The 14348-nt window shown below is 43.5% G+C and overlaps 1 protein-coding gene across 1 annotated transcript in view; it reads right to left on the bottom strand.

Annotated features, from left to right (window-relative positions):
- Itih6 (inter-alpha-trypsin inhibitor heavy chain family member 6) overlaps positions 1-12718 on the bottom strand; it is a 32366-nt gene extending 19648 nt beyond the window's left edge. The window contains 3 exon segments of the mRNA XM_052743624.1: positions 2363-2473; positions 11434-11588; positions 12617-12718. Coding sequence (XP_052599584.1) covers positions 2363-2473; positions 11434-11588; positions 12617-12718 — 368 coding nt within the window.
- Positions 12719-14348: the final 1630 nt, after the last annotated feature.

Below are 14348 nucleotides of genomic sequence, written 5' to 3'. Positions count from 1 at the left end.
CTGGGTGACGCAATGACAGCTGTGTTCACATCTGAGGGAAGAACATTTGGGAGGTGGGGGACAAAGGGGATGGGGCCCGATTAAGAGAACTGCTGAAGTAAGGTTTGTCCATGGCCAGGACCCATACAGGGAAGCAGAGATGGACAGGAATCGGAGTATATGTGCTGGGAGTCTGAAGTTTTAAATACTGATGAGAGTTGTGTATGGGGAGATGAGGATATGAGATATGGGTTAACCAAAATTAAGAATGTATGAAAAAGCCTGTGTATTCAAACCTACTACTTTGTCAGATAATTTAAAATAACATTTCAAAAAGTAGTTTTAATGGAGGTACCCTACATAGGTGGAAATGCTACTCCCAGAAGCCACGGGTTATTAAACTAAAATCCTAATGTGAGGTGTGGGATACCTCCTTATGAATTATTGTTCAAAGAGGCCCCAGAAGCCCCCAAATAATATAGGCCATTACCATTTTTCTAGGTTTCCACTATAGAAAGATGGTTAAACCTTATTGCTGAAGACACCACACACTTCAGTTGCAGGGAATAGATAAACCAGTCTTGAACTGACCAGGAAACTTCTTTCCTGCTAGCTAGCTTCCCTAGTGCTGGAAGGATTTATGTAGGCTGCTTGGGGAGAAGATTTATCAGTGGTCTTTTCCAGAGCTGTATCTACCATACTACAGTATCAGATTACCAGGCAAGATATGTAATAGCAGTATGACTGTTACGGGGGGTAACCAGCTACTCTCTGGTTTGGATTTGATTGGATTTGAGGCATGCTTCACAAGAAGAATTTCATGCCTGGTACTGAAAACCTAGTCAAAAGTCTATGGCTAAGGAAGTCACAGGCCCAAAGAAAGAACCTACTATTGTTGTTTTACTAAATGGTCATATTGTTAAAATGCTCTCCAGCTTGATCAGAAAAGCTTCTTTTTACACTCAACAGTGATTAGTTAAGGGACTCATAACTGGTCAAAATGCTGAGAATAAGTGACCCAGTCCTAAATAAGATGTCCCTATGATCCCCCCTGATGTCCAGGTAACATCATGGAATAGGGAGCAGAAAGAATGCAAAAGTTGAAGAATTTGAAGAAATACTATGAAACAATCTCTTCTGTATATGACATGGATTTTGTATTCATGGACTCACAGCAGCTGTAATTACCTGCATAAGACCTGCACAAGATCAAGCCAATCAAAATTCCAGCATGAATGGGAGAAGAGCCCATGAAATCCTGCTCTTTACTAAAGAGTTAGTTGGTGGCTTCTGTGGGGGAGGGAAAGTCATCTTTATTCGGAAGATGTAGTCACTGGTAGGTTGCCCATGCTCCAGTGAATGGCCCATACCCATTTGCAAATGTGCAGCACTAATTGGACTCAGAGCATTATAAAGAACAAAAGAAGAGGATATGAAGTTGGAAGAGGGATGCATTGAGGGGGTATGTGGTGATATTTTATTTGTGCTCTAATAAATAAAGCTTGCTGAAGACCAGAGGAAAACTCTAGCCATTATAAGTAAACACAAAAGTCATGCAATGTTAGCACATGCCTTTAATCCTATCACTTGGAAGGCAGGGATCTGTCTGGATCTATGTGAGTTCAAGGCCACACTGGGAACAGAGCCAGGTGTAGTGGCACACACCTTAAATTCTAACACTAGTTAGCCATGGAGGTCTGGAGGTCTGTACAAACAGACAGGAAGTGACAGAGCTGGGCAGGAAGAGGAAGTGATGTAGCTGAACAGAGAGAGCAAATCAGATGGCAGAACAGCAAGGCATATAGACGTGGGTAGACAGGAAGTATCTCGCACTTTTGGAAGCTGCAGAGTTGGTGAGGTGAGGTTGGCTGGTGGCTTGTCCTATTCCTTTGATCTCTCTCAGGCTTTAATCCCAATTTCTGGCTCTGTGTTTTTTTTTATTTATAAGACCGTTTAGAAATTTACTATGGGGTATATGAAGACTTGGATGAAGGATGAGAGTTGGATATGATCAAAATACATTGTATAAATGTATGAAATTTTCAAAGAATAAATAAATAAAATATCACATTAAAAATGAAAACAAGAAGAGAAAAACTCACTTGCACATAATCTTCCCCCAAAGTACCAGTTATTAAACAAGCTACATTTTACTAGCAGAAGAAAGCTGGAATTAGGGAAGAAGTAAACTCACACTTACTAAACATCTACTGTTATAGGCATTGATATTTACTGACTCACATAATCTTAATGTAATCCTGTGAAGAAGAAATTATTGTCTTCATTTTACTGAAGTAGAGGATGAGATCCAGAGAGAAGGAATATCTTTCCTGGTCACACAACTGAGATAGTTAATCACATTTCAGACCAGATGGAGCCTTACCTGATGCCTACATGAGCAGCTGTCTTTCCTTGCTGATAGGCTTTGTCATAGATTTTCTTTGCCTGGTGTTTTTCCTTGATTTCTGCAACATAGACTTTATTGTCGATTGTCCTGATGGGGCAGAAAACAAGAAGGGGTAGCAGAGACAGAGAAAGAAAAAAGATGGTCCAAAACATAGATACAAATAAAAGGGAGAAGAAGGGGGATAGGAAAAAGAAAGAAAAAAAACTGTCATTAAGATTGAGTGGGAAGAATTAATGACAGCAAGAGAGGGAGAGGAAAATATTCTCTTGAAATCTATTTGTCAACTGGGGAAAGAGAGACCACATAACATATGGTAGACCTGTTGGAGTTTTGTGTTTCTCAAAGTGTTGAATGCTTGCCTTTTAAGACACAATAATATTTTTAGTTGTAACATTTTTATTTTAATTGCTGTATATTTGCTATAACATTTATTTTTAAATAAACACACCAAGCTAAGCATGGTGGTGCAGTCCTATAATCCCAGTACTCAGGAATCTGAGGCAGGAGAATCACAAATTCAAGGCCATTCTGGGCTGTATAGTGAGTTCTAGGACAAGCTAGGCAATTTAATGAGATATCATCTCAAGTTTCATACACACACACACACACACACACACACACACACACACACACACACACACTATTTACTTCAATAACTCACAGGCACTGTTGCTTGGGATATGAATAACAACCTAAAAAGTGTGTCTTTTTAAAGAAAACACATTAGGCAAATAATATTGTGAATGGTGTAAGTGGTAAAAATTGTCAGTGACGCAGGCCCTAAAGTACCTGAGCTGGATCTGACCTGAATGGTCCCTCCCTGACAACTGGTGTTCATAGTATCCCATAATGCACCCTACAAACTTCCAAAGTAGGGAAGCAACCAACAGTCCGACCCAGCTATGATGCCTGTGAGCCATAGCAACAACCAGCATGGCACAATAACCCTAAGGGTACAGTAGTGGCAGACATACCTTGGTGGTAACCAATAGCTCTCTAATTGGAGTTAAGATCTTCTCAACCAGAGAGAAATGCCAGGTACTGGAAACTTAGCCAGCTATCCAGGCTAATGAAGCCATGGATCTTGGAGGAGAACCTACAACGGCCACTTTACTAAACCAGCATAATCCCTAAGTACAGTCTAAATATTTATTCTTATACTCACATATAAGTGTAGTTCTAACCCCTAATCAAGGAAACTTCTCTTTGTAACAAACAGAGGTTATTACAGAAAACCACAACCAATCAAAATGCAGAGTTGTGCAGCCCATTCCCAGCTGGTCCATCTACAACACAATGCCTGCACCTAAAGTTCAGGGATCATTGCAGAAGAGGAGATGGAAAGATTGTAAGAGACAGAGGACCAGGAAGTTTGCTGTGAGATTGTGTCTCCTAGAAAGTCAGAGAAACTACACTCCTGAAGTCTCAACAATACGGCTGCCTTAACATGACCTGAACAAAGAAGACACCAATAGGTACTTTAACATGGGAGGAAAGGTCATGAGGCCTCAACCCTACTACAGGAAACTAAGGAGTGCTGAAAGTGGAAGAAACAGAAAGGGTTTATTTCAGCTTGCAACTCTTAGGTCACCCTCCATCAATAAGTGGTCAGGGCAGGAATTCAGGAAGGGCAGAAACCTGGAGGTAATAGCTGATGCAGAAGCCATGGAGGGGTGTTGCTTATTGGTTTGGTCCTCAAGGCTTGCTCAGCCTGTTTTCTTATAGAACCCAGGACCACCAGCCCAGAGATGTTACCACCTACAATTCCCTGAGCCACCCCCCCACCATCAATCACTAATTAAAATGCTCTTACAGGCTTGCCTATAGGCCAATCTGATGCGGGTATTTTCTCAGTTCAACTACCTCTTCCCAGATGACTGTAGCTTGTATCAGGTTGACAAAAAACTAATCAGCACAAATGATCCCTTGTCAACTTGACACACAAAGACATCCCTATTAAACTGTAACTTTTCTATCTTGTTTATCCCCAAGATCTCATGTTAATATAACAATGTAAAACAGAACAACTTTAAAAGTCTCACACTCTTTAAAAAATCCAAACACTTTAAAAAAGTTCAGCCTCTTTAAGATAGCCAAAGTCTCTATACAAATTCAAAGTCCCTAACTATGAGCTCTTGTAAAATAGGGGAAAAAAAGTTACATACTTCTTATCCCAAGAGGAAAGAACCAGGGCACAGCTACAATCAAAGCAAAACCAAACTCCAACAGTGTAAAAAGTCCAGTGTTGGGAATTTACTAACAATCTCCTGGGCTTCAGAGTGCTTGGGCAGCTCCACTTCTCCAGCTCTGCCATCTACAGCACACACAGCTGGTCTCCTAGGCTCAGGCCAGCTCCACACCACACTTGCCACTGTCTTTGGTTGTCATCCCATAGTCCTGGCACCTGCATGCTGGGTCTGCACTGCCACTGAGGCTGCACCTTCACCAGTGGCCTCTCCTGGCCTCTCACAGTGCCAAGCCTCAGCTGCTCTCCATGACCCTTTTGTAAGTTCAAAAACAACACTATATAGGAGACTCTTGTACATTTCCAAGTTCAGCTACCAGCTTGAGATGCAGCCTTGGTGTTCCTGGACCACAGCTTCTGTATGCTAACCTCCAGGAATCACTTCGCACAAGATTTCACATCAATGATGCTGGTCTCTTATTAATCGCAGCTGATTCTTCAGCCCCAGCTAATCAGCATCGATTGTTCCAGAAAAGCAAAAATTTCACTTTAGTGATACTGGTCTCTTGTTAATCACAGCTGATTTTTCAGCCCCAGCTGACCAGAAACCAAGGATTCTCAATTCAAAATATCATAAGAACAGTCTGATAAAGTCTTTGCTTCCCTAGGAAACTTGACAGTCCAGGTCTCCATCATCTACATTGCTCTCAGTATTCTTATCTTTCACGCTTCCACAGAACAGCTCATCTAATCACTCAACAGCTTTTCTAGTGCAGAGTTTCAAAATCTTCCACAGTCCTCCCCAAAACAACAAGGCCAGGTCTGTCACAGCAATACCCCATGAACCCAGTACCAATTTCTGTCCTAGATTGCCTTTTGATTGTGTGATAAACACTATGACCAAATGCAGTTTGTGGAGGAAAGGGTTTATTTCAGCTTATGTCTTATCATCATCATGAAGGGAAGTCAGGACAGGAACTTAAACAGGGCAGGATCCTAGAGGCAGGAACTGATGCAGAAAAATAAAGGAGTGCTCCTTACTGTCTTGTTCCCCAAGGTTTGCTCAGCCTACTTCCTTATACAACCCAGGACCACCAGCTCAGGTGTGGGACCATCCACAGAGGGCTGGGTCCTTCCATATCAATCACGAATCAAGAAAATACTTCCTTATAGGCCAATCTGATGGAGGCATTTTCTCAGTTGAGGTTCCATCTTCCCAGATGAGTCTAGCTTATGTCAAGTTGACAAAAAACTACTAATGACACTTACTAACTGGTCTCCCTTTTAAACCCTTGCTCTTTATAGATTGATCTCATAGCAGTAGAAACATCTATTGATCATTGGTTTATTTGAGATAGGGTCTTACTACATACTACAGGCTGGCCTGAACTCACTGTGTAGACCAGGCTGGCCTAGAGCAACAGAAATCCACCTGCATCTGCATCCAGAGAGCTGAGATTAAAGGCATTCGCCATGATGCCTGGCATATATTGTTAATCTTAAATCAAGCCACATTATTTCTACTGCTTAAATTCTCTGTAGCTTCTATCTCAACTGAGAATAAAACTGAAACTCTTCACTAGGCACTATGTAGTCTACACATTATGGCTATTACCTCTTCAATCCCATGACTATTTCTGCCACTCACCCTGCTCTGGTCATGCTGCTACTGTTTTTCCCCTTCCTTCCTTCCTTCCTTCCTTCCTTCCTTCCTTCCTTCCTTCCTTCCTTCCTTCCTTCCTCCCTCCCTCCCTCCCTCCCTCCCTCCCTCCCTCCCTCCCTCCCTTCTCTTTCTTTCTTTCTTTCTTTCTTTCTTTCTTTCTTTCTTTCTTTCTTTCTTTCTTTCTTTCTTTCTTTCTTTCTTTCTTTCTTTCCTCTCCTTCCTTCTCCTTCTCTTCCTCTCTCCATCTTTCCTCTTCTCCTCCCCCTCCCCTCTCTGTTTTGGCAAAGCTGGGGGTGGAACTTAGGTTCTTGCACATGCCAGGTAAGTTCTATGTGACTAAACTATATCATTAGCTTTTTGAGACAGTGTTTCACTCTGTAACTTAGGCTAGCCTTGAACTCACCATGTAGCCTTTTTTCTCCTTCACTTTTCTTGGTTTTTGTTTTGCTTGAACAGGGCTTACTCTGCAACTCAAAAGCCTTGAACTTGATATTCTTGCCTCTGTCTCTCAATAATTTTAAAAATTAAAATTATTTTTAACTTAAAAGTATATAAGGTGGTAGCTGGGAGATAGCTTAGCCAATAACATGCTTACCTTGTAAGTACAAAGACCCGAGTTTAATCCCTAAAACTGATGCTAAAAAAGACAGGGCAGGTATAGTGGGGGCATTTTGGACTACCAGCATTGGGGAGATAGAAGTGGATTCTTGGGGTTCACTGGCCAGCCAGCTCAGCTTACTGGCGGGTTCCAAGCCAGTGAGAGAGCTTATCTCACAAAACAGGTAGATGGTGGCTGAGAGACACCTGAAATTAACCTCTGGACTCCATAATATATGCAAATTGCATATATACACATATACATACATATTAAAAACCCTCATAAAAGTTGTATGTACTAATGAGTATTTAATGTTTGGTACTCATATGATACATGTGTGCCTTGTGTAATGTTTAAATCAGAATAACCACGTATATCCTCAAACATTTATGACCTGTGGTAAAACTTTCCAAATCCTTCTTTTAACCTTTGAAGTACAGTGCACAATTGTCACCTGTGCCTTAGAGCTTGTTGTCCCTATCTCATTGTGACCAGATTTCCCCACCTCTCCTGACCCCTTCCTCCTACCAGCCTTGAGAACTCATCATTGCACCCTCAAATTCTATGAACTTAACCATCTAGATTCCACATGTGAGGATATCATGGGTGACTTGCCTTTCCATGCCTGACATCCTTCACTTAGCATAATGACCATTCCATGCACTTGGCAGGGTTTGAGCATTTGAAAAAAATTAAATGTCATTTTATTTTATGTGCATGGTTTTTTTGCCTACATATATGACCGTACACTATGTACATGATTGGTACTGCAGAGACAAGGGAGGATGCTGAATCCCCTGGAACTAGAGTTACAGGTTGTTGTGATCTGTCATGTGGGTGCTGGCAATTGGACCCAGGACTTCTGGAAGTGCAGACAGCGGTCTTAGGTGCCAAGTCATCTTTTTAACCAAAATTTGAGGGGGGGTGGTGTTTTGCTTGTTGTCTTTGAGATAGAGTTTTGTTCTGCCTTAGCCTGGTCTTGAACTCCCAATCCTTCTGCCTCAGTATCCCAAATGCTGGTATTATAGGCATGAGCAACTACACCCAGCTCAAAACCAGATTAAAAACAAACAAACAAACAAAAGACAAACCCAACCCAAACCAAACCAAACCAAAAAACAACTGTTTGGAAACAGGGTTTTGGTATGTGGTCTAAGCTGCTTTGAGCTCCCAATATTCTTGCCACAACCTTTTCTATGCTGGGGATTAGAGGCATGGACGACCATGTCTAGCCCATTTATGTTATCACAAGTAACAGGACTTTGCCGGGTGGTGGTGGCTCACGCCTTTAATTCCAGCACTCGGGAAGCAGAGCCAGGAGGATCTCTGTGAGTTTAAGGCCAGCCTGGGCGACAGAGCGAGATCCAGGACAGGCACCAAAACTACACAGAGAAACCCTGTCTGGAAAAACAAAACAAAACAAAACAAAACAAAACAAAACAACAACAACAACAACAACAACCAAAAACAAAACAAAATAAAAAACCAAGTAACAGGACTTCATTCCTTTTTTATTATGGTGCATTTAGGTATCCATTAATCAATTAGACCCTTGGGTTGCCTGTATTTTTAGCTGTTGTATATAGTGTTCCTTGACCTTTTTTTTTTTTTCTGAACTTATCCAGCACTCCTGTCCCAGAGTGCTTTGTAGTTATTCTTCCGTTTTCCTAGACCGTTCCTCTTCCAGATTCTTGTAAGTCTTCACACCACTCTCTTCGGGTCTCTGCTTCATGTCACTTGGTCTTTGATCACTCTAGGCTGGTACCTCTACCCAGGCTCTGTCTCCTTTGCTCTATTTGCTACTCTCTTTTTTTGTAGTCTTTCTCATAGACAAATGGATGCATATTAGTTTAAGTTTTCCATGTCATATCTTCTCTAGGAGACTATGAGCTCCTTGAGGGCAAAGGCATGTCTGCCGGGTTTGCTGCTAATGCCTGGCATGCAGTACTCACTCCATCATCTCATGAGTGTCCCAGGATGACAGTAAGAAAAGGCAGTGTGCATTTCATGGAATGGTGGATCAAAGAGAAGGCAGCTATAGAAAGAAGGCTAGAGAATCCAGGACTTTGAACTCAAGACTCCATGAGCTCATGTTGCAGCAAGGAATGTGAAGTGTTGGATAAATCTCAAACTGGGAAGAAATGGATGGGGTCAGAGCTACCTTTGAGCTGTGCGAATTTGGTGTCCTAGAGAACATTAATATACCTCCGTGGGAGGTAAGAGCAGCTGTCTCCATTTCACAAATGGAGTAACTAGGGCACAGATAGCAGCAGCTTCCAGGAATGCTAAGGGAAGATATGCAGCTGGCAGAAGAGACTACTTAGACAAGGAGTGTTTCAAGGCAGCTGAAACAGTATTGCTGAGGCTGGCCTAGTGTGGGGGTGGACAGAGCTGGCTGGGCCTCAAGGTCTCCTGGGGGCTGGGGTGGTAGGGTGGGGCGACTCTGGCAGTAGCACACTGGGGCCTCTGTGTGTGTGTGCTGCCTCCAGCCAGCATACTTTCCACAGAGTCTGCCCAGGAACATTTCTCCAGCCTGCTTTGCTAAAATTTAAAAAAAATCCTTTCGGTGTTTCTTTTCCCCCTATTGAAATGAACCCCCATTCTGCCTATTGCTTGGTCTTTACATCAGTTGACTGCCAACCTCTCAGGTTGGCCCCACACTTCATATCATGCCTGGGGTTGGTTGGTCTGTCTGGGGGACTGCTTTTATTCTCATATTCGGTTCATTTGCTCCTCTACTTGCAATGATCTTGGTTGCTTCAAGTCTTACCCACTTAGAAATCCTGTTCCAGGGAAGTTCCCTCTCATTATCTCAGTTCTTCTTCCCTATACAGACTTCGCACCAATCACCTCTTCCAAGCTAGCTACTCTCCGACGTACAGCTTCAAGGTTCTTGATGGCAGAACATGGGCTTAGGACTGTAAGATTGTTTATAGCAGCCTTGTTTAAGAGCCTTCTCTGCAGTCATGGGGTGGGAGTGACCAAGCAAGGACAGAAAGTCTGTTTGGCTAGGACTCCCTAATCTACTAACTCAGAGAATGTCTCCACTCCAAGACAGAAGTCCCCTTTCCTTTTGTCCTTTTGAAGCAAGATCTCATGTAGCTGAGGATGATCATCTTGAACTTCTGATCTTCCTGCTTCCACCTCCCCAGTGCTTGTATGACAGGCGTGTGCCATCATGGCAGTTTTATCTGGTGATGGGAACTGGATCCAAGGTTTTGGGCATACTAGGAAAACATCTGACCTAGCTACATCCCCAACTCCAGAAGCCTTTTCATAACTCTCACTCTGATATATGTGGGCTAATGCAACCCCACTCTGATATATGTGGGCTAATGCAACCCCACTAAGCTTTTCTTTCATCAACTTCCCTCATTCTTCATCTCATCCATGGTCTACCATCTAACAAACAAAACAGAAAAGGGGCAATCACCATTCATATTCCCCCCACAAGCAGGTTCTTTCTCCCTCCAATGGTCTCTCAAATTCCACCGTCATGTTCTCCATCCATGCTCTAGCACAGGGCACTTCTCAGCCTCCCAGCTTCTTGGCTGGCTCTCCCAGCTTAGCCCTGCCTCACTATTGTCACTGCTCGCTTACCACATTGCCATGTCTCTTCACTAAGGGGCCCTGCTATCTCTACAATGGGGTGGACAGGTCCCTGGGGATGCTGGGGACAAAGAAAAGGGAATGGAAGATGATTAGTGCTCTATTTATAGAGATTCCCATTATTCTTTGATGGCTTATATGTATACTCCTCATAATGCATATTTGTCCTTTAGTATATTTAATATGTGTGTGCTCCATGAACTTGCTTTCACACTGGAAGCCTCTAAGAGCCTAGTCTTTTCCTACCTCTCAATTCTCGTTTCTGATCACTTTTCTACCCTCTGCCTATCGTCCACACTTCAGTGACATAGAAGTACATGCACTCTCTCCTCATGAGGGAACACTTGTGTCTTAATTCCTTGGCCTTGAGTTTCCAGGCTTGCTTCCATAGTGCTTGGCTAGTGAGCATTTCATAATTTAAGGTCTGCTCTAAGTGTCATTATCCAAAGCTTTCTTCCACTGACGGGAATTCAAAATTGATCACTGTCTCCTGCTGGGTCTTGGGGTTTCCACCATTTTGCATTCAGATTTCTCTTTCCTCCTCCAGTATTTATTTCAATCACCTGATTCCTTTTTTGTGTTCCCCATTAGACAGTAGACTGAGAGCAGGGACTGTGTGCAGTCCCTCTTTCCATCATAGCTAACCAGAACCATGTAAGTCATGCCTTTAGTATCAGGAAAAGGATTTTTTCCAAAAAGCTAACTTTTTCAAGTATTTATCATATACCAGACACTGATGTTAGCATAGATTTCCACATGTTAATCCTTGCAAGTGGTTTCTAATTTTATCCACATTTTACAGGTGTGTAAAATAAGACTCAAAAGTTAGGTAGCATGTCCTGAGTCCCACAGCTGGCAGAGGCAGGATTCAAAATCAAGGAGTCTGATTTTCCAATCCGTCCTCTTAAGTGCTCTGCACTTGTGAATGAGCAAACAGACTGAATGAATGTGTGCACAAATGAATGAAGCCATGAATTTGGAAGCAGACTTACATCGTGAAATTGGAGATAAAGGCGACTCGAGGTAGATCCAGGTCAAAGGTGGCTTCATGGGCCTCATCATGGGAATTGCAGAGGATAGAGGTGACCAAAGTGTGTGCATAACGAGACACCACAGTGGAATGTATGGAATAGCTCGTCATCAACAACTGGAAGAGAATACAAGAGAGGTGACTTAGAGAGGGTCCTTTATTGGCCAAGATGGGCTGGTATGTGGGAGCTCAAGGTTCCTGAACTGGAGGAGGAGAAACGGAGGCACCTCGAGAAAGTGACCTCTGTTATACATGGATGTGCCTGAGAGTGCAGCAAGCAAATCTCAAAGTAAAGGTACCCAGATGATTCCAAATCAAAGTGCTTCTGGACAAGCACTTCTCTGATTTTACTGAACTCAGATCTCACTAAACATGGGTTCTAATTCAGCAACCCTGGGGCAGGGAGAGGGTGATTGATGTCTTCCTTGCCCCCAAATTCCCTGAAGCTGCCACCACTGCTGCTGGTGATCCACAGATTTCACTTTAGAATGAACATAACATTCTAGCAAAAGCTTTCAAATGGAACAGAATAGATGGAGTCACTGGGTCCTACATTATTACAAGGCAGTGGGATAAATATTTAGGTTTTTATGATTGCAGCTATAAAGATTGAGCCTGGTAAGTACAGTAAAATACTGCAATCATGCTAAGTGTTCAGCACTCATGATCCTATTTAATCCTCACCGTCTGAGGAGTTAAGTTCTAGTATTTCCCACATCTTACAGATACGTTAACTGAGGCTCAGACACTGAGGTCACACAGTAGTGAGATAACTATCTTCTTCCCTGTCTTCCCTGAAGTTATGATCCCTCCCTCCACCCACACATCACGTACATCTCGTCTGTTCTTAGTGTGGGGAAGTGGGACAAAGAGGCAATCTGGAATCAGTTGGGTGTAGGTTCAAGCTCTGGCTCTGCTGCTTCCTGTCTGAGCCTGTGTTCCCCCCCCTCTAATGGGAATAATAAGAGAGTGTGGCTTACAGGGGTGCTGTGAGGACTAACTGAAACCGTAACCAAGACTACTGGCACACCACCTGACTGGCACTTAGCAACTCTTTCCTCTGGCCCTAGCTTCTCAGCCCTGCAGAAGCAGACCGAGAGACCTCTGTTCCTCCCGCCCCATTGTCTTCTCATGCTAGAACTGACCTTGCTGTTGGACGAGGCAGAGCCATGGGGTCCCTGGTGTGTTAGGTCTAGGAGGATGGTCAGCAAAACAGTGACACAGCTGAGGCACCCCCATTCAGACATGGTGCCACTTCTGGTCCGGGCCTGCTGTTCTCATCCACAATGTCTGGCCCTGATCTCCAAGGCCTCTCTCTTTTAAACTTCCAGGTATCCCTTCTCTTGAGAGGGAGGGACCATGCTGAAGGGTGGGGAAGTCTCTGAATGTGGCATTGAGGCCTACACAAACCAGGATTGTCCAAGAGCTGAGGCTGGCATCTTGCCTGGAGAAGGGCCAGTTCTGTGCCTCCTTTTCCCCCTTCATCCAGCTGTAAGATGAATGGAAACTAAACATACCAGAGTGCTGGGTCTGTCTGTTTGCTATGTTGGCTCAGGGTGGGGTTTTTCTTTCCTATAAACATCCACTGGAGCTCAATAACTGGAGCCAGAGAAAGGTCACTGAGCACTGATCATCTTAAAAAGGTAGCAGCCTTTAAAGAGGCTTGGAGAGGCAAGTCCCCAGCGTCAGTCTTTTCTGTTGCTCACTTTAGTCTTGACACAGGAGGAGGGACTCTAACAGTGTAGAGATTCCACAGACATGAGATTTCTAGTCTTAAGAATACCCAGAGGTTAAGATGGGCTGCAGTAGAGATGAGAAAGAGTATAATTCGGTCATTTAAAGTATAGGCTCAGGACTGAGAACATCTGGGTTGGAACTGCAGTTCATTGCTCACTGGCTGCATAATATTCAGTGAGGAAACTTACCACTCTGCCCCCTCAGTTCCCTCATCTATGAAATGAGGATAACAATAGTATTTAGTTATCAACATTGAGCCTGTACTTTTGGAATGCTTGACATCTGGTAGGTATTCAGTAAATGCATACTGGGATGAGGTATGGCAAAAATCAAAGTATGGCGGCCAGGCATAGTACTACACATTTATAATCCCAGCATCTGGGAGACTGGTGCAGAAGAACTATGAATTTGATGCCAGCCTGTGCTGCATGGTGAGTTCCATGCCAGGTTGGAGTACACAGTGAGATCCTGCCTCGAAAACACCAACAAAAGAGCATGGGGAGCCCCCGCCACACTGGAGACATGAAAGGGGCAGAAAGATGAACAGTTGAGATGCTCTGAGCCCAGTGTCTGAAGGTCCTGTGGAAGATGGATTGAGGAATGTACCCGCACAGGGGCCATTAGCATGGATCAGAACCTTTATCGCACTTATACGAACACAGATTACATTCACAAGACTTCCAGCATCTATCAACAAGGGAAAAACTCTCTGAGGACTTTTGATAAATTGGCACAAAGATGACAAAGGATTGGCCCTACATCATTAAGCACTACACAACAAAGTCTCATTCTAGCCTTTGGGGGTTCTGAATCTTACTAGTTGCCACCTACCCTAAGGCCACTCAAAGCTTCCCACTGCAGTCTCCTCATGGGAGGTGCGGACACTAGGGATGTCAGAAGGCTTGCCGACACTCATGAAGTGCTGGGTGGAGTCTTCAGTACTGTGTAAATGGGATGGGGTGCAGCTTGTCTGTAATCTCAGCACTCAGGAGGTAGAGGCTGGAGGAACAGAAGTTCAAGGTCATCCTCAGCCACATAGGGAGTTTAAGGACAGTCTAGAATATGTGAGCCCTTGTCTTTAAAAATGAAGAGGGAAAAAAGAATTTCCTCATAGGGGACAGTCCTAGCTTGAGAAAAGCT

Source organism: Peromyscus californicus, unplaced genomic scaffold, assembly GCF_007827085.1.
Source record: "Peromyscus californicus insignis strain IS unplaced genomic scaffold, ASM782708v3 Scaffold_10__1_contigs__length_136768540, whole genome shotgun sequence".
NCBI lineage: Eukaryota > Metazoa > Chordata > Mammalia > Rodentia > Cricetidae > Peromyscus > Peromyscus californicus.
This window is presented reverse-complemented; position numbering and strand designations above follow the sequence as displayed.